The sequence below is a fragment of the Malaya genurostris genome, chromosome 1 (assembly GCF_030247185.1).
Source record: "Malaya genurostris strain Urasoe2022 chromosome 1, Malgen_1.1, whole genome shotgun sequence".
Taxonomy (NCBI): Eukaryota; Metazoa; Arthropoda; class Insecta; order Diptera; family Culicidae; genus Malaya; species Malaya genurostris.
Window position 1 is genome coordinate 72,343,051 of NC_080570.1, and position 22,203 is coordinate 72,365,253.

General features: G+C 37.2%; 1 protein-coding gene across 1 annotated transcript in view; it reads right to left on the reverse strand.

Annotated features, from left to right (window-relative positions):
- Positions 1 to 46: 46 nt before the first annotated feature.
- LOC131440437 (mitogen-activated protein kinase kinase kinase 4) overlaps positions 47 to 22,203 on the reverse strand; it is a 30,821-nt gene continuing 8,664 nt past the window's right edge. The window contains exons 3-7 of the mRNA XM_058611711.1: positions 18,598 to 22,123; positions 18,249 to 18,537; positions 18,083 to 18,189; positions 17,841 to 18,020; positions 47 to 2,382 (exon numbers count right to left, since the gene is read on the reverse strand). Coding sequence (XP_058467694.1) covers positions 2,293 to 2,382; positions 17,841 to 18,020; positions 18,083 to 18,189; positions 18,249 to 18,537; positions 18,598 to 22,123 — 4,192 coding nt within the window. The 3' untranslated portion in view covers positions 47 to 2,292. The remainder of the gene's footprint in view (positions 2,383 to 17,840; positions 18,021 to 18,082; positions 18,190 to 18,248; positions 18,538 to 18,597; positions 22,124 to 22,203) is intronic.

Below are 22,203 nucleotides of genomic sequence, written 5' to 3' on the forward strand. Positions count from 1 at the left end.
TGATTGCATTCGGATATCTTAGAAAGAAATTTCCAATCAGTTCATGTTTGTGATTAACAATATATTAAATAACATATAATAATTATACTATAGATATCGTTCCTCTATTCAACATCTAAGCAGCTATTCTATGTTCCTCCGTAAACATTATCTTAAGAAGACTGACAACTCTATGTAAAATTCGTATGGAAATTAAGATAATGTCTTTTCAATTAGTGCATTCGCCCTACTCAAACACATGTATAAAATGAAATGCCAAATTTATTGAATTTTCCTAATTTTATTTCTAAATTTTCTCTTTTGTTCATTGGTTCTCTCGGATATCAATTATTTGCAAAGTAATTGCACAAAACAGGAGCTCAATGGGAGAAACAATATTCATTACCGCGCACTTTCACATTTGCAATGACATCATATTATGAAGCTATCCAGCTCTCACATTTGACGAGCAAATCTCGTGCATACAAAAGAATTATAATTGTAAAGCAAAAAAAAAGAATTGTAACAATCTCCATGTGATTATCAATCGATGTGAAAAAATTTAGACGTACTGAACGTCAAATGTAATAATTTTCTATTTTCAAGAAATAGTTCACTTGTTATTACATTGATACAACGTTTTAAGTACACCTCAACTGAATACTGTATATGATTCTGTTATGAAATTATGCATCTTTTCGTGTGATATTATATCGTAATCGCTGCACATCACTAGTGAAAAGTGATGTGCAACATTTTTGATGTAATATCACAAATGTGTTGGTGTCGTTCTAAAGGTTGTAATATTACACGAAAATATGCATAATTTCCTATCAGAATCGTCTAGTATTCAATCCAGCTGATGTAATCTGCTCAATACGTTGTTTCGATGTAATAACGTGTGATTTATCTGCAATGTTTCTTGAAAAAAGAAAATTATTGCATGTGATGTTCAGTGCGTCTCATTTTTTCACATCGATTGATAATCACATTGAGATTGTTACAAATCTGTTTCTTGCTGTGTAGGTTAGAAAAATGTCAAATTTGTGCACGACTAAAGTAGCAACACTGCGCTCCCAACAATTGGTATGATATGTTCAACTGAAGACTGATTTTTGTTCAAGCTGACAGGGTCTGACATTTGAAATATTCTAACACACTCAATAACAAATTCGACAGTTCTCAAAATGTTCACTCTCCCGACGAAATCTAATGCTTCAAGTTTGACCGTCGGAACATCCGCCTAAATCTAGCTAAATATGTTGTTGTTGATGTGTTAATTTCGTCTATTCGAACCAATGAATCAACATAATACACCGAAAGATCAAATAATGAAATCTGGTTTTATCAATAGATTTTGAAATATTTTGACGATCGATTTCGTCGGTGGCCACGTCGATAGTTGTCTATGTTGAATTCACACAAGAGTACGTTCAAGAATTTATAAATTCGTCTGTTTTAAAATCGTTCGATTCACCTGACGAAACCAGATTTAGGATAAGGTATAATCGGAAGGATTTTTTATTATGGTTACAAAACATCGTTTCAATGAGCTAGATCGCTTTTTTTTCAACACATAATCGAAGAACACCCGGATACCTATGTTCTTAAAATACCGTTGAGACATCGTCATACTTTACATTTCTTTCCACATGACATTTATGGATTAACGGCTATCCCTCTCGAAAGGTATACTTGAAGCTTTCGTCTCCGAACAGATTTTGAAGAAAAATAATCTTAAGCCGCAGTTATCTTAATAACAAAATCTCCTCACCAACGCTCGATGATCTATGGAATAAGGCATTTCCTCACATCGAATATGACAAATCTGAGCCTTGCTCTTATTAATGGAGAAAACTGATTCATAATTTTTCCCTTTATCCGGAAATTCACAATTACGCATGATTGTTAACTTCTCTTTACATTTATGATAGTTGAGTTGTCAGTCTTCTTCGTGTATGAGTGCTGCATAAAGGATAACCTTACCCAATCACATAATTGGTGTTATTTTTAACTTACACAATAATATTTTAAGTAAAATTTATGACAAAGGATCTCCAAACTCGTTTAATGAATTTTCTAGAAGCCCAAATAAAACTCCTATGGAATGTGTGTATAACTCGGTTTACTATGAGATTAAGTAGTAATGTCCTTTTTCTCTTTGATCGTAACGTGGCTTCAATACTGAACAGTCTTTATTATACTCGTAATTGTGTTTATGTATTCGTATGGAAATGACTGGCATCCGGCAAAATGGACAAGTACAGATAGCTATTGAACTAATTCATGTTTACACCGCTCTTCTTTCAGTTATCATGACTTTGTAGAAGATCCTGAATTTACATTCCGTCGAAAAGACCGCCGGCTTTCCTGATCCAAATCAAACATGCTGTCGTCGCTGACCTGTAATTGCAGAGTTGAGTTTTAACTAAGGAACTGCAGTCTCAAAACAAAATTTGGTGTAGTAAACTGATAAAGGTGGTCGATCATAATGCTACTAAAATTCCAGAAATGCTTAGCAGACCATCAGACTCGACCTTCTCCGATTTGTACGAAACTTTGCACATGACTTCAGTATGGCAAACCATATGTTTTGAACCGATGGAGAGGTCAATCCGACTCACGAATGATTTTTAAAAATGGCGTATGTATTTTTGCATTTCACAAAAATTGCCCTTTTCAAATCGTTGTAACTCGGAAACCGTTGATTGTACAAAAATGACGTTCAGGAAGAAGTTGTAGGGAATGGATTGGGCACTCTAAAACATACACACTGAAAAAATTTTTTGATTTTATTCTCAATAATTACAAAATAATCCGAAAAAGTTAAATAAAAAAATCAGGGTTTTAATTTTTTTATCATTTTATTTTAAAGCTGTCATTAAAACCTACAGATTGATGGCTATTCCATCCGTGCATTTTGAAAAAATGAAGAAGTTACAGCTAAAACGGTTTACGGGTGCGTGCAAATGATCAAGTTCTCGTTGTAATTTGGAAACCGTTCATCGTACAAAAATGGCGTTCAGGAAGTAGTTGTAGGGAATCAATAGGGCACTCTAAAAAATACACTGAGAAAACAATTAGATTTTTTTTCTCAATAATTTCAAAATGAACCAAAAAAATTGAATTAAAAAAATCAGGGTTTCGATTTTTTTGATAATTTTTATTTTAAAGCTCTTATTAAAACCTACAGATTGATGGCTATCCCATCCGTTCCTTTTGGAAAATGAAGAAGTTTCAGCTAAAACAATTTACAGATATATTCGAAATTTCAAGTTCTCGTTGAAAGATAATCGTTGAAAGATAATCATTTGAACGTAACTACGTTAAAACGAATAAACACATGTAGAATCAAAGAGGTGTGCCAGTTGACTACCTACTGTTTACAACCAACGTACGTACCGGCGAATTGCTTACCTAAATTCTACCTGTTTCACATATAAATAGATATGCATCGTAGAACAGATATCAGTTTATAACAAATCTCTTTCGAAACAGTTTATTTATTTATTTGGAGCAGGAAAGGACCATGTGATGAACTCGGAGGTAATTAAAAGCGAATGGCACGACGTGAACGCTTGGCTAAACTACATGAACACCCAATCACAACTGCAAAACAATTATATGAATGGGTAGAGCAGAGACGTCGAAATGCATTCACGACCATGTCTTTTTGTTACGTGTCACAGGAAGAATACAAACGGGGTGTGACCGAGTGGAGTAGTGTTTATAAGGATACCAAAATGATTCCAGGCACACAGAAATACCATTCTTTTGTTCCGATTTCAGAAACCACAATCGTCACAAGACTGTATTCGAATGACGATGCACGTAGTGCTCATACACTTTTCAAAAACTTAAAACCTTAAATTTAATTAAGCGTTATTCATGTACGTGTAATAATTGTAGATATAGCAAGCAAATAAACGATTCATGGAAATATAAAAAAATGGTGTTATAATTAAACATCCAAGTATCTCAAGTGATTAAATGATTATCTTTCAACGAGAACTTGAAACTTCGAATATATCTGTAAATTGTTTTAGCTGTAACTTCTTTTTTTTTCAAAAGGCACGGATGGGATAGCCATCAATCTGTAGGTTTTAATAACAGCTTTAAAATAAAAATTATCAAAAATATTAAAACCCTTAAGTTTTTTTATTCAACTTTTTCGGATTATTTTGTAATTATTGAGAAAAAAAAATCAATCTATTTCAGTGTATATTTTTTTAGAGTGCCCAATCGATTCCCTACAACTTCTTCCTGAACGCCATTTTTGTACAATTAACGGTTTCCGAGGTACAACGATTTGAAAAAGGCAATTTTTGTGAAATGCAAAAATACATACGCCCTTTTTAAAAATCAGTCGTGAGTCGGATTGACCTCTCCATCGGTTCAAAACTTTTGGTTTGCCGTACTGAAGCCATGTGCAAAGTTTCATCGAAATCGGAGAAGGTCGTTTTTGATTTTGTCACTTTTTCATCTGCTCATTCCTGGAATTGCTTTTCAAATTCATTTTAATCGGTATGCCGTTAATTTTTACCAATTTAATTAATCTTTATCCAATAAGAATCAATTTTATCAGCAGTAATTGAAATGAAAAACCCTGTTTTTCAAAAAACCTAGTGGTGTAATGATGCCTTTCTCACATTGCTCATATTCTCACATATAATAATGTGGTATTCTTCCACAGAACGACCGTAATTAGCTTTGCGCCTAATTCGTATTACTGTTTTTGAATTAGTTGATTTCAACAACAAAATTTCCAAAATAACTATAAAATTAGTTGAAATTGAGAATTTACTTTGATGAAAAAACTCTTATGTTTAGAAAATGTGTTTAACGTTATTTTTAGATAATGTGTTTAACATGGCGAATATCCTGGACACAAACCAGCAATATTTCAATCTCACACGAAATTCTCATTGACAACTAGTTTTGTTACTAAGATCAGAAAATTTGTTTGTTATCTATCACCATCATTACTGAAGGACAGCACAAAGAAAACAAAAATGAAATTGGTTTTATTAACAAGTTATTAGCCAAAAACTCATGAGAAGTGTCAAAGCAAAACAATACATTAAAAAGCTAAAAAGGACAGTCTTGTTGAAACTGCTTGCAAATTGTTGTAAAATTGTTGATATGTAAAAATGACGTGAACTCTTAGTGGAAAGTGTATTTATTCAGAATTTGTGGGAATTTGAAGCGATTGTGCGTAATAATGTTTTTACGCGGAACAGTGAAGTGAGTTTCGAATGTTGCACTCCCGGTGAATGACCGATAGGTTAAAACCGGGCTAAAATAAACAACTAACTAACTAATGTTGCACTCTAATTGTATATGTCAAATGATGTTTTTTGTATCTTCCAACCATCCGGGCTACGCCATCCGGTGTGCTACTTGTATTCGGTTTTTGTTTTCCTACACGGAACGACCGAAATTAGCTCTGCGCCTAATTCGTATTACTGTTTTCGAATTAGTTGATTTTAACAACAAAATTTCCAAAATGACTATAAAATTAGTTAAAATTGAGAATTTATTTGCTGAAAAAAAAACTCTTATTTTTAGAGAATGTGTTTAGTTGGCGAATATTCTGGACACAAACCAGCAACATCTCAATCCAACACGAAATTCTCATTGACAACTAATTTTGTTTTTAAAATCAGAAAATTTGTTTCTATTTATCTATCACCAGTTTATTAGCCACAAAATTCATAAGAAGTGTCAAAACAAAACAATCCATTAAAAAGCTAAAAGGGACAGTCTAGTTGAAACTGCTTGCAAATTGTTTAGATGTTTTACGCATGTGTTACGATATATCCATACATAAATTTCTAAACCGGTATGTAAAAATGACGTAAACTGTTAGTGGAAAGTGTATTTATTCAGAATTTGTGCGCATTTGAAGCGATTGTGCGTAATAATGTTTTTACGCGGAACAGTGAATTAAGTTTCGAATGTTGCACTCTAATTGTACATGTCAAATGATGTTTTTTAAATCTTCCAACCTTCCGGGCCACGCCGTTCGATGTACTACTTGTATTCGGTTTTTATTTTCCGAGTGCTCAAAGTTTTCAGTGAGAGAGTCGATTTCGCGAAGTCGAATGAAGAAAACAGCGATTTAGAAGAAAAATGTTCAAAAAGAAGTTTATGTTTCGCTTATGTCTTTTTCTCCAATACAACATCGTATTTACCTGCCAATATAGAAAAGACAACCGCGACTGAAATTTTTTTCGGTAGTAGTGTGCCATCTAGTGGCTAGTAGTCATTACGGTGTTAGCGTTATTTCGGCGACAGAGCGCCATATAGCTGCAAATTGCAGAAACCAATTCAACCATTTATGTTGGTTGAAAACAACGTTTTATTTCTATAATTCAACTAAAAAATTAGTTGAATGGATATGAAGTGTGCCTTAGCTATGTTACGTATCGTTTTGTATCACACTACTGGTGGCTGCTTTTCAGCACCGGACCACCAGTTCAGGGTCGTTTATCTTCTTGGTCACCGGAGAAATTTCACTTCACTATTTTTTGGGCGGACTTTCTTCCCAACCTGTGGCCACTGAGTAAATCGTTTCGGCGAAAACAAGTAACAAAAAAAAACAAAATGGACGACACAGCTTGTATGAAAAGAAAGACCGTACAATTTTAACTTTTTTTAAACACTATATTGTATCTATTCACTAATTTTTACTTGCGCAAGTTTGTTCGGTGAACGTCTTAGCTTCGACGCTCCGTTGCGGCCGTGATGCACGGTGGTCGACTTGGAGGACTCTGCTGTCTTCGACGGACGGGGCGGTGGAACAGTTACAAGATGACCAGGGTATCCAGGTATAGCAGCAACTTTTGGCCTTTTGTAGCGAAGGCTCTGCTTTCTGAGGATAATACCCGGAGTGGTACGGCGCGCACTACTTTTACGTTTCACCGCGAAGGCACTCACGTCGGGCTCAATAAACGAATTTTAACCGGCCACTTTAGCCAGTCTTAAGCGACGAATGGTCCCGAGTCAAACGTTCGTAGGCTACCTTCAATACGGATTGTTGATCCCTTTGGATCCACTCAGAAACTTTCAGACTCACTGTCACGTTTTGGCGTGTGACTCGTTGCTGCAACCTTCACTCCTCCGGGTCAGAAAAATACTAGTCCCCGCTCAAGGGTTTTCCCGCGGTTTTATCGGCTTGCTGTCCATTTTCCATCCCAATCCCACCGCCACCTTCAAAGCAGGCCACCCCGCATTTTATGCTGCGATGATGACGATGATGAGGACGATGACAGTGTTTGGACAGATGACGGTTACAATGACTTATCGTTTGTGTTTCAGGTTGGTGTCTTGGATTATATTTGTACCTACTACACTTGTTTCCTTTAACCGAAATAATCATAATTTATTAAATAAATTTGTATAAACAAATATATGAATTTACGAATGTAAATAAATGAATAATATAAATAAATAAATAAATACTTTTTGAATATAATATATAATTTAATAATGAATATGTAGTGAATAAATGTAAATGAATAAATAAATATATAGATAAATAAATAAATAAATAAATAGAATAAATAATTAAACAAGACCCTACTTTTGACACCAACCTTTGCTATTGAGCAGAACTTAAACGTGACTCAAACATGTAAACACGGAGTATGAACGCGATTGACGTTTAACTTCTACTCAGACATTTACTGACAATGAAATAAACAAAAATATACAATTTTTGAAAAATATATACAAGCTGGACTCAGTGGCCAAAAGAACTACATTGTGACCAAAGAATAACAGGTCACAATTTTCCTCGACTCGGTTTAAAAAAAAACCATAGGTTTTTTTTTTCGAACAAAAGCCGACTTCTAATGCGACTACTTCTTCCGTAGTACCAGTTTCAATTCCGAGGGATGATTTTTCCAAAGGCCAGAGGAGCTCTCTCTCCCGGAATTGTATGATTCTAAAGCAGTGAGCCTGTCCATTTTCAGTCTCGTGCTCTTGCCGAAATATTTGTCAAAATCAGGTGCGATATGTTCCATCCATCATTCCCAAATCAACTGCGAAAGTGTAACTGTCGAAACTGTTTAATATGCGTCAGAATTTGAGACTGTCTTTGCATTGGTAGAGCAGAAATATTGATCGGAAACACAACAAATAACAGAAACTATCCGGAAGAAAAACAGACTAAATTTCACACTTTCTCCCCTTTTTCACTGTCACGAGAACGACGCTCGGACAAAACACCACTACTGTCACAAGAACGACGCTTGGACAAAACTACACTACTGTCACAAGAACGACGCTTGGACAAAACTACACTACTGTCACAAGAACGACGCTTGGACAAAACTACACTACTGTCACAAGAACGACGCTTGGACAAAACAATATTACTGTCACAAGAACGACGCTTGGACAGAATATTTTTAACCTAACTCATTCGTACGTCTCATTCATTGAATATAATTTATTCATTTTCATTCATTTTCATTCATTCTCAGTCACACTAACATTCATAAATTTTACTCAATCGCACTCACTTTCAGACTGCATACCCATTCATATTCATGACACGCATACTACCTTAAACTAATTAAAACTTATATTATGGACGCCCTTAATTTTAATATTTTTCTTTTCGACTCTTTCCGAAGAGTCGAAAAGATACATAATTTTTACGAAATGTTTCACTCATTACGTACTTCTATTACTCGCTCAACTTGTGAGAGAAAATCGATTGAAGCTACGCAGAATGAAACCATTTACGTTGAGAGTGTACAGTTGGCATCTAATCGGCGGGCAAACGTTATCCCGCCAACTTAGATACCACCCTGCAGAGATGCCAGGTCATTTTTTCAAAAATCTGTGGTTAAATCCAAAACCTGTCTGTGAAAATCTGTGACCGTTTTCCGTACCCCAATAACTGTTCAAAATCAAATTTGGTGAGCAAAAAAAAAAGGTCTCACTACCAACACGCTGTAACTTTTTGGTGCTAAACTGTACTCGATTTCCAAAATCTGTGATTTATTCAAGAATCTGTGAAAATCTGTGATCATTTTCAAAAATCTGTGAAAATCTGTGTCAGTTTTAAAATCTGTGCAGAAAACTCAAAATCTGTGAAACACAGATTAATCTGTGAACCTGACATCCCTGCCAACCTGTCGTATGTTTGTTTATTTTCCGATCTGTCAGTTCTGCTCGTACATTACTGACCACTTATAGAAAATAACGAAAAGTGATACGAATTTGGATGGATACAGAATACAGGTAAGTATTTTGTTTAATTATGTGGTTTTGTTGTTATATTCAGGATTTGGAGACCGTGTTGCCTGTTTGTTTTTTTTTTTTTGGGAAAAGGATGGATAGCAGATATGAAGAACTTAATATCACAGACTAACAGACAGGACACTCAAATTAGATTCTTCAATCATTTTAACGGTCATTTCGAATATTCCTTTATTTGGGACAGTACTCACATGTGTCATGATGGCGCCACGTTACCCTATCAAAAACATCCTGTCTGTCATCTAGACTGTGTTTATTTTTTTCATTTACCAACAGAGTTGCCATTCATACATAATTACCTGTAATGTATTGATTTGTATACGTCCATGCGAATTTCATGCAGGATACAGATTTAATACATATTGCCAAAACTATATACATAATTGTGCCTACTTCTCATCCTCCAACGCAATACAAAATTGAACCCGATTTGTTACAATATTTACTTGCTTCTGGTCTGCCGCCACTTAATTTCGGGTGAAAACTACCAACACAATAAAAAATAGTCTAGATGAACAACGTTGAGTCAAATAAATGGTTACCTTCCAACATCGCGAAAAAGTTAAATATATATTATCAACGTAATCCAATAATTTATTGTGACGATTCATTTTCGAATATTTTGATGAAATCAGGCATCCCTGCAAGCAGCTGATCGGTGTTGACAAACGAGGGGAAACCAACTAGTAAAAAAACTTTTACATAACACAAGGGGTGTACAGATAGTAAATAGTTCGCGCAGTACAATATAGGTGGAACTAGTGCATCACGAAAAATTATTTTTATATGAATTTACTCATGCTGTCATGTCTGTTAGTCTGTGTTAATATCTTCAAAGACGGTGTTTTGAAGAATATTTATACTACTGCGATGATTGAAATGGTAAGTAGAATCCAGTAAATTTTCTGACTATTTTATTTATTTTTATTTCTCTCGTTCAGACTTCCATCGGCCCGGGAGAAAGTGGAGACTTCTTCCGTTCCCTGGTAGGAACTGGTCTGATTGCTACCATTGAATTACTTCGGCTAGAGCCCTTCTGGCTTAACTCTGTATGTAAGGAAACAAATAAATACAAAAAATGTTCTATGCAATTTGTGTTTCTAATTACTTCTGAGAAACTCCTACATATTATGATATGCATATTTTCAGTGATTTGGTTTGAGTCGCTGTTTATGCTGATAGATACAAAAAATTAACTAAACTGAACAAAAGATAGCAATCAAAATTCGATTGTGAAGGTTTTTATTTTAATCATTTCGAATTATCACAAAAAAGGTAAAGATAATGGTGAACAAAATATCTGTTCAGCTTTTGTCAGCTAGGATACAGTAAAATATCCATGTTTGAATTTAACAATTTTTGAATGCAGTAATCCTTCGGAACAAACATAGTTTTTCTGTCTTCCATTTTCGCTTTCGTGTTCGATATATGCCAAAGGAGAGACTGACCGAATATGGAGTCAGTCGAAACTCAACCTTGGCTAAAAACTGCACTTTCTTTGTGAAACAAATAACTAGTAGCATTTCATTTCTTTTGTTAAATGTGAGGTATGCACTGGCCATCTTAACAAAACACGTAAAATTACACAGAACACGAAAAACGAATTAAAATTTTGGAACCGCTGCAAAATTAAACGTATGATTAAACGTCAAATTTAGTCTGTATGTATTGAGCACTTTCAGGTAGAATTACATGAACGAAACAAACGATCAATATTCCCGCTCAAATCATAGCATTTGACGGCGTGTCCGATGGACGATTTTTCATCACTCGCTACAATTCGCAAAAACAACATTCACAATTAATCCCAGGGACAATTTCCGAACACAATATCGACCTGATGACTACGCGAATAATGAAATAAACGTAGTGAATTGAATTTTCTCCGGGAGACACGATAAAAAAGTGGTTTGTTTCTGGTCTAGGAATCAAAGCACTTTTTTTTTATTTTGCGTTGGGCGCCAATTGTTACGTATCGTTTTGTATCACACTACTGGTGGCTGCTTTTCAGCACCGGACCACCAGTTCAGGGTCGTTTATCTTCTTGGTCACCGGAGAAATTTCACTTCACTATTTTTTGGGCGGACTTTCTTCCCAACCTGTGGCCACTGAGTAAATCGTTTCGGCGGAAACAAGTAACAAAAAAAAAACAAAATGGACGACACAGCTTGTATAAAAAGAAAGACCGTACAATTTTAACTTTTTTTAAACACTATATTGTATCTATTCACTAATTTTTACTTGCGCAAGTTTGTTCGGTGAACGTCTTAGCTTCGACGCTCCGTTGCGGCCGTGATGCACGGTGGTCGACTTGGAGGACTCTGCTGTCTTCGACGGACGGGGTGGCACGGACTTCGGGGCGGTGGAACAGTTACAAGATGACCAGGGTATCCAGGTATAGCAGCAACTTTTGGCCTTTTGTAGCGAAGGCTCTGCTTTCTGAGGATAATACCCGGAGTGGTACGGCGCGCACTACTTTTACGTTTCACCGCGAAGGCACTCAAGTCGGGCTCAATAAACGAATTTTAACCGGCCACTTTAGCCAGTCTTAAGCGACGAATGGTCCCGAGTCAAACGTTCGTAGGCTACCTTCAATACGGATTGTTGATCCCTTTGGATCCACTCAGAAACTTTCAGACTCACTGTCACGTTTTGGCGTGTGACTCGTTGCTGCAACCTTCACTCCTCCGGGTCAGAAAAATACTAGTCCCCGCTCAAGGGTTTTCCCGCGGTTTTATCGGCTTGCTGTCCATTTTCCATCCCAATCCCACCGCCACCTTCAAAGCAGGCCACCCCGCATTTTATGCTGCGATGATGACGATGATGAGGACGATGACAGTGTTTGGACAGATGACGGTTACAATGACTTATCGTTTGTGTTTCAGGTTGGTGTCTTGGATTATATTTGTACCTACTACACTTGTTTCCTTTAACCGAAATAATCATAATTTATTAAATAAATTTGTATAAACAAATATATGAATTTACGAATGTAAATAAATAAATAATATAAATAAATAAATAAATACTTTTTGAATACAATATATAATTTAATAATGAATATGTAGTGAATAAATGTAAATGAATAAATAAATATATAGATAAATAAATAAATAAATAAATAGAATAAATAATTAAACAAGACCCTACTTTTGACACCAACCTTTGCTATTGAGCAGAACTTAAACGTGACTCAAACATGTAAACACGGAGTATGAACGCGATTGACGTTTAACTTCTACTCAGACATTTACTGACAATGAAATAAACAAAAATATACAATTTTTGAAAAATATATACAAGCTGGACTCAGTGGCCAAAAGAACTACATTGTGACCAAAGAATAACAGGTCACAGCTAAGAAATGATAATTGGTGAATTCAACTAAAAAAATAGCCATTTCAATAAATATTTTATTATTATTAAGGAAATTTGAATTAAAAAATCTGAATTAGCAAAAGTAAGATTTTAGTTGTCTCAAAATATAACTAACTAAAATCAGAAAATCAACTAATTTTTTCGTCAAAATGCTGATATCGGTCTTTCCGTGGAATGCTCAAAGTTTTCAGTGAGAGATTTCGCGAAGTCGAATGGAGAAAACAGCGATTTAAGAGAAAAATTTTCAAAAAGAAGTTTATGTTTCGTTTATGTCTTTTTCTCCAATACATCTTATTTATACCTGTCAATATAGAAAAGACAACCGCGACTGAATTTTTTCAGTAGTAGTGTGCTATCTAGTGGCTATTGCGGTGTTAACATATTCTCGGTGACAGAGCGCCATATAGCTGCAAATTGCAGAAGTCAATTCTACCATTCATGTTGGTTGAAAACAACGTTTTATTTCTATAATTCAACTAAAAAATTAGTTGAATACAAATGAAGTGTGCCTTAGCTAAGAAATGACAGCACGTTTAATTGGTGAATTCACCTAAAAAAATAGCCATTTCAACAAATAAGTTATTATTATTAAGGGAATTAGAATTAAAAAATCTAATTAGCAAAAGTAAGATTTTTTTAGTTCTCTCAAAAAATAACTAACTAAAATCAGAAAATCAACTAATTTTTTCGCCAAAATGCTGATTTCGGTCTTTCCGTGTCGAAATTATTTTTCTTCGCTTCTAGAAAGAAAACAAAGAGTTTGTTTGTGCATCAACTTGTGCAACCTACCAAATGAAACCGTTCCACTATTTCCTACTATGCTTCTGAAATCGGAAACCAAGATAGTCGGACTCGCTTTGTTTGGCCTTCTGCTGAAATTGACTATCGATATGAATAATTTAAACATTGGTTAAGAAAATTCTTTATGTTTTTTTGCTTCGCCGCTTCGAGCGACGGTATATAAAATTTTTATACTCTTCACCCTGTAATCCCGGAAGCCGGATCCGGATGAAATTTTGTTTTTTATGGGATCATAACACCTTTCATTTCTACGTTTGTAAAAATCGGTCGATTCATCTCAGAAAAACGTGAATGAGTTCCATTTTGGAGTATATGACCACATTTTTGGTGCTTCTTGAATCGGAAACCGCCAGAAATAGAATAGCCGGAGTCGGTTTGTTCGATCTTCTATTGACAATGACTATCGATTGAAATAGTTTTGGTCCCAGTTTAGATTTTTTTTAAACTTTTTGCTTCCCCGCTTAGAGCGACGGTATAAAATGTTTATCACTCTTATTCCTGTAATTTTGAAACTGGAAGTCGGACAATGATGAAATTCAGAAGTTTTGTAGGATGCGTTCATTTGAACCTTATTTTGTGAAAATCGGTCACGCCATCTCTGACTAATGCCGTTTTTCAATGCCGGTAATAAAACACCGATAAAAAATTGCACTTCTGTTCGAAAGTGCAAAACCAGAACAATCCACACCACCAGTTCGGTTTTACATCTCATCCAAGTCAGTCGATAAAACAAAACTGCTTACGTTCGGGACAGAAGAAACCAAGTACAGTATTGTATAGTGAACAATAGACCTCGAAAAGAGTGAACCAAACGAACAAAAGCTACCGCCGACACGAAAGAATACAATTGTTGTTGACTTCAGGCAGTGCAAAATTCGACCTTCGATACGAGAACTTGAAGGTTTGCTTAAGGAGCAAATGCATCTTGACATTAAACGTGTGCATTTACTTCAATGCAATAAGACGAATAATGTTGTTTACATCCAGTTTTGTAATGAGTTGGATGCAAATAAATTCGCAAAAGACAATAACAATGTGCACTATGTGGAGCACGAAAACATTGAGCACAACATTCCAGTATATACGTCAGCGTCACCGATTCTTATATTCGCAAAACTATGTTCCAATACGGAGAAATTCTCTCAATCGAAAAAGAAAAGTGGAAGATTTTTTTCCCCGGTATTCTAAATGGCGTACGTTTATTACGCATACACTTGAAGAAGCCTATACCATCTTATGTGATTTTCGGTTAAGATACAAGAATTCCGTGCAAATCACTTGTTACCTATGACAATCAGATGGCCACATGTCAATATTGTCAAAAAGCTGTTCACTACGGTTAGCCATGTGATAAACTGGACAAGGAGACAACTACACCAAAGGACAACGGTGCTTCCTTCACACAAACCCCAAGCAACCCCAGTACACCTGTGACAGCCGCCAACAACAATGAAGCATCCCCTTCAACGAAACCATCAGTATCCCCTATAGAACAAAGTACACCGGCTGCAGTTAACAACTTACCCTCCAACCAACCAGCAATTGCAACCAATATACAACAAGGTGCATCTACAGCAACTAGCAACGAAAAGAAGACTGAAATCGACAACAATACCATCGATGCGACAATGGATGACGAGACGAACCACGAACGAAGTGCCCCTCAATCCTCGCAGGGGGGAAATGGAAGCTCCGTTCCCCCTAGAAAAAGGGTGACAACGAGATCCAACTAAAAAAAAAACTTATTTAAAAAATCGGCTCAATCGGCCACGTAAAGCTTGTACGCAAATAGGCCTGAATAAAAAATATCTTTGAAATAAAAAAAAATCCACACCACCAGTGTTTTTCAATGAAAAACCTGTTTTAATCCACCTAGTGGTGTAATGATGCCTTTCTCATGTACATATAATATTGTGGTATTCTATTCAAAATTTTTCTCTTCGATTTTTGAAAGAAACCAAAGGATTGTTTGTGCATTAACTAGTATAACATACAGAATAAAACAGTGCTTTGATTGCGTAGGTCATCCTTAAGAAAACTAAGTGGTTTCACTATTATATGCACTTCCGGCACCGGAACCCGAGAACCGGTATAATCAAAGTCGGTTCGTACGGCCACCAACTAACATGACATACAAACTCTACTAGTACGCACTCTAAATTACGATTTAAATGTTTGTTGCATCTGAAAATATGCAGTAATTTTTGGTAGGACCATAAGACCTTTCAATTGACCCTAAGATTGGAAATAACGGTTTGGAGTCCAGTTTTTAACATTTTTTTACGGTTTTTGTTTCACCAGTTTAAGTGACGGTGTACAATATGGAACACACTTTACCATATAACTCCGGAACCGGGAGTCGGATCCGGATGAAATTCAGGGATTCCATATGGGACCGGGAGACCTTTCATTTGAATCTAATTTTGTGGAAATCTGTCATACCATCGCTGATAAAAGTGAGTGAGAACCATTTTGGTATATATGACCTCTATTTCCGGTACTTCCTTAACCGGATACCGGGAACCAGGATAGCCGGAATAGGTTTGTTTAGTTGCCTACTGGTATCGTTTATCGAGACCTTTCATTTGAATCTAAGTTTGTCAAAATCGGTTCAGCCATCTCCGAGAAAACCTAGTGAGATTTGACACACACACACACACACACACACACACACACACACACACACACACACACACACACACACACACACACACACACACACACACACACACACACACACACACACACACACACACACACACACACACACACACACACACACACACACACACACACACTGGTATATTCACTAGTCGGTCGATTGGTATTTTCACTAGTCGGTTTTTCAAGTGATTGCATAACCTTTCTATATGAGAAAGGCAAAACGGCATAAGTAAATTGAAATTGATTTTTTTCCTAATCACCCTGTAATCTCGGAACCGGAAGTCGGATTAAAATAAAATTCAGAAACTTTATATGAAACTATATACCTTTCATTTGAGTATAAGCTTGTTTAAATCGGTTCAGCCATCTCTAGAAAAATGGAATATTCAAAAATGTTACATACCTACACACACATAGACATTTTGCGTACTCCACGAACAGAATCGAATGGTATGTGACACTCGTCCCTCCGGTCTTCGGTACAAAAGTTGATTTTCACAGTAATTGCATAACCTCTCTATATTTCTCTTGCCAATCAGATATTCTCATCAATACATTTTTTCATTAATTTATTTTTGAGCACAAATGTTGGTAATTCCATTTAGGTTTGCGGAACCGAAAGTATCAGCAGTTACAAATTTGAATTTGATTATTGAAAATAAAATTCGGATAGAAAATGTGCGACTTATCAGTTACGTAACTTGTACGATTATACCTTCAGAGCAAAAAATGTTCGGCATGTTTATTGTGAACCTAGAAAATATCCTAATAGTAGCTCAGAAACGCGTTGGATATTTTCAAAATTTGGTCAGGCATCTCCGAGAAAACATAATGTGTTGAGGAAAACTACAACTTGTCGGTTACGTCATCTGTAAAGCGGTCCATACACGCTCAGTTTTCCGGACAGTTTTGCGTGTGTCATGACTGAACGATTAACTGAAAAATTTATCCGGACAAACGTCCGGTTTTTTAACTGAAGCTCTTGAACTCAGTTTCATCCGATTAACAGACAGTTCTTCAGTTAATCGTTCAGTCTGTCAGTTTTCTTTTAATCAGAATAATGTGCCTCTATGAAAAAAACTGACGAAACTTACATGAAGACAAAACTCGAAACTGACCTGACGTCGCACCACTCAGCTCTGAGAATCGTTCAGTTTTTTATATTCCGTCCAAGGTTCATTTGAACTGTCCGAAAAACTGAAGGTGTATGGACCTCCTAAGACTACATGCCGGCACTCCCGAAAAGTTCACAATAACCCTTCCAAACTTGATCAACCAATCAACCAATAGAAAACATTCAAACTAGTCTAAACTTGTTGAAATCGGTTTAGCCATCTCCTAGAAATTGCATTGAAAAAACGAAGGTGTGTTTCGTCGGTTACGTCATTTATACCATTATGCCTTCAGAAGCTTATAGGCATCGGTTTTGCATATCCGAGAAAACAGAAAGGAGAAAAATCTTTTAAAGGTGCACACACAGACATTTTCCGATTTAGTCAAACGAAGTCGAATGGTATATAACACTAGGGGTCTTCGAGGCTCCGATCTCAAGTCGAGTTTTTCAGCCATTCCAACTCCTTCCAATAGAGAAAGGTGAGATATAAACAAATAAGACCATAGCCTACACGAATTTTTCCTTGATTCGAGTGAAAATTACTTAGAAAATTGCTCAAATATAAAACCGTTTCACAAATAACAAATTATATACGCAATCGTGATTAATGTCACTTAACAGCTATAGTTACCTTGCAGAAATTATGATGTGACAATTCCGCCGCCGATTTTCGTTGCTTTGGGTCATGCAGCAGACAACTTTCTACAAAATCTTTGCCCTCCTCTGACAAACAGTCCGGTATATCTGGAGTTTCTCCCATTCCCACTTTGAACATGATTTGAAAGTTAGAATCAAACTGATGCCATGGGCGCTAAAAAAAAAAGGAAAAATTTGCTTATTTATCAAATAATATCGTTGCCTTCTCATCTTTACCTTTCCACTGCACATTTCAATAACTACGCATCCCACGGACCAAATGTCAGCTGCTCGACCATGACCCTCACTGTTGGTTTTAGTGAAGACCTCTGGTGCCATATAGGCTACAGAAAATAAAGTTAGTTTTTAATCAGAACCATCATTTCGTGCAATATAAACTCACCTTGTGTTCCGACGTATCCTTTCAGTTCTCCCGGCAAAGTAGTATGCGCTTGAATTTTCGCCGCAGAACCGAAATCACCTAGTTTCAGACAATTTCCATCTTTAGTTAGGAAAATATTAGCCGTCTTCAAGTCTCGATGCACTACCCCGTGACGATGCAGTTCTTTCACACCACACAGTAACTGAATCGTATAGCGACGTGCATGTGCCTCTGGGAGGCCACCATTGATCTCCACCAAGCTTTCCAAGGTCCCTTCCGGACATAATTCCATGAAAATTAGTAATTCTTCCTGAAAACGTAAAATTGCCAAATAAAATTGTATTGTGCCTAAACTGAGAATTACACCAACCCTATGAATTTCCACTCCGTAGTACTTGACCAGATTTCGATGATTTATTCCTTCAAATATTTTCAACTCCTCCGCTACCTTTCTTATCGCACTCGTTTCACCAGGCTGGATTGCAATTTCCTTCATAGCCATCAACTCACCGGATGAATTATTCACTGCAGTGTAAACCTTGCCGAAACGACCTTGACCTATTTTAATGCCTCGATGCCAACTAAAATTCACACTGCGTGCTCTATTCAGCACTTTATCACAGTAGCTTATCTCTTTCACGCTGCCAATCAAGTTACGGTCACGTAACATTTCATCAAGCCTATTATCGAGTTTGTTAATAGCGTCACGCACACGCAGCTGTCGTAGTGGTTTCGTTCCCAGGAAGGCATCCGTTGGTACACGGATTCTTATTTCCGGAACACTCTCGTATGATGTCTGCTTCCGATAGATATCAGGTGATTCGGCTGTATGATGCGACCGAAGTATAACACCGTCTTCACGTAAACTGAGTTGGTTCTGGTAATTCTTATTGAGGGTTATCGTAGGGATCGATGCACGACCTGGTGTTGGTGAAGGAGATGGAGAACCTTTTCTGGTGCGCGGTGATAGTCGTACTCTCTCCGGCTCTTTAATACTTCCAATTACATGCGAAATACAGGCATCCATTTTCGATTTAAGATCTTCAAACTCTGAGTTACTCAGATGACTAGTACACTGTGGATCACAGGCAGAAATAAGAAATTCCAATCCTTGATTTGCCCATCGTGGACGAAGACCTCTGCCTCGTTCGCAACGTTCCGTCACGAATTTCATCCACAATTTCGCAAATTGAACGATTGCATTCGAAAGTTTCAACTCGCCCTCAAGATCTCGACAGTTTTCCGCCTTCGTTTCATACAATCTCGCCAAGTCCTTATGATACTCGAACCCAAATTTATATCCCTGATGTAATATTTCACGTGTTCTCGACAAAACCGCTATACGGTCATTCTCATCCATATCCGCCATATTTCGGACATGACACTCGTTTTGCAAATTTTCGATAACCGACGTCAACTTATTCCGAAACAGCAGGGCATTTTTCTTCAGAAGCCGTAAAATATCGACTACCTCTTGACACACCGGACTTTTCTTATGAACGAGACTGTTTCTTAGCACAACACCATCATCACTCTGTTCTTCTCCTTCATCACAATGGTCCCGATGAAAGTCGCGATTTTCTAGATCACGGAACAAACCCTTAGCAAAAGCCATTGTTTTCATAGTTTTATCACGTGCGAACGTGAATACATCTTGTGTTTCTCGACAAAGTGCCAAAAATTGCACCTTTTTACCCGATTTATCACCCGCAGTGTTGTCAATCGATTTCAACTTGTCATCCAATTCCCGTAATCGTGTAATCATTCGACGGCCAGTATCTTCCAAAACTTTTTCTACAATATTGCAAAACCGTTTCGCTGCAGCACCATGCTGTCCCGGGATCATTGGACATACCAATTTAGTGAAGCGCCATTCCTCATCTAGCGCTGATTTTTGATGACCCTCGGGCGTAGCCACAAGGATCCACTGTTCAGCATATTCTAGATATAACTGAAATATGTTTCTTACCGTACCATCAAACGTCTCCAACACTCCCATATATTTGTCCAGTTCTGATTCGCGATCATTCAGAGCAGTATTGATATGCTTCTGAAATCTGTCTCGATGAATCATAGCAAGTGTGAGGCCTTCCTTCAACTCCTTAATATGTTGTTCCAAACTCAGCGGATTTGGTTGAACCGGCCTTGTCTCCAGCCGCATTTTAAGAAACTCTTGAATTACTTCCAAAGGAATAAGCGATAGGAAGATAAAGGCCGATACGTATGACGGTAGATTAAGTTGTTTGGCTTCGCTACTCCAAGCTCCGAAACGACGGAGTTCACTTTCCTGTTCTCTATCCAACGGGGGTTCAATACAAGGCACATCTTCCTCGATAAACAAACTATCATCTTCGTGTTCTTGGGTGTCTGGCTTTTCCAATGTTAATTGTGCTTTCCGCAATACAACGTTATGTAAACGATGCAGAAAAGTTAACGACTTTCCAAGACCACGACACTTGAGCACATTTTCGATATACTTTCGGTATAGTGTTGTGGAATTATTTGCAGTATGCGAAGTAACTTCCGTGATGGAGTTCACACTGTAAAAATTTATCGTGTTAATGTATGCACTCATTTCAGTTTCTCCACTAAGAGAATAATGCGTTCGAATTGAAAAATCTTCCATGTCAGAATATTCATGACCAGATTCGTCACTGTTTGCACTTTCTGTGGCACTTCCCTCCTCTATGAACTGAACACGTTTAGCTGAACAACTGCCAGTCGAACTGGATGTTGACTCACCAAGGCCACTATCACCAACTTCGCAAGATTCTTCTTGCACCGAAGAACTTGTAGAACTATCCGTTTCCATAATAGGCCAGTGATAAGGTTTCTTGTTTCCTTGAAGCCTTGCCAATAATTTACCCAATATTAACAAAGTTAATCGATGCTGTTTAGTCATGTTGTACCAAAGACACATTGCTTTGACTCTGCCAACAAATTCATCACTCTGGTACAACGGAAATGCCATTCCCATCGCTTTAGAAGACGGAAACAAACTCTCCTTGGACTCTAATCGGAGCAAAAGATCCTCCACCTGTTTCAATGCGATCGTTTGGATTTCTAAGCAATCTTTGCAATACATCGATAAACATCCAAAACAGAACTCGCGCACGGTGTCTCCATTGGATGTGGAAGCTGTTGCCTCTGATCCCAAACCACTATCAGCTTGACTTAACTCACTTACATTTCGGGCAAAATGTCGTTGGAATCGAAAATTCATTATTTCTTCCAGTAACATATCAATTTCGTTTCTAGCCTGACAAAGGATTTTGTCTTGCTGCTCGACCGAACGGTCGGCGTGCCACGCTTGTAATTCTAACCATATCAAATCGTTAACATGAGTCTGCCAAAGTCGTTCCTCCGTGGAGATTATATTTCGATTGGTCCTATCCTTATCAATACTACCTAGTTTGATCAAGTTGGAGAATGTTTCGTGGAAAGCAATCCGATTTTGAGGTATTTCTGATCCTGTGTTTATCGAACAATCACGAAAATTAGCGAAAGCTGACGGAGGAGCTGATGTTCTACAGCCTACAGGTCGTGATTTGACGCTCATGAAACGATTGCACGACTCGATCAATGCTGGAATCACCCCTGGCGAGACTCCAGAAGTGACGTGAGCAATGGGCATACTTTCAGCTCGCTCCTCAATAGATCCTACAGTCGGACCAAGATTTGCTGAATTCCGTGCTATTACCGGATTAACTGCTGCAGCCATTTTCAGTTCCCTTTCCGACTCTCGCAGCAGTTGCGTCGATCGTTTATCACTACGGACTTTTTCGTCTCCATCAGTTTCCATTATCATCTGATTCAATAGTGCACAATCAACCGTGTTGCGCCGATCGGCACGTGGTCGTGCCAATCTTCCAGTGCGCATTCGGACGTTTCCTTCCCTAAACAACACAGTCGATGGAAGAGATAAAAACGAAAATATTTATATACCGAATGTTCATTCGATCAATGTTTATCTTAT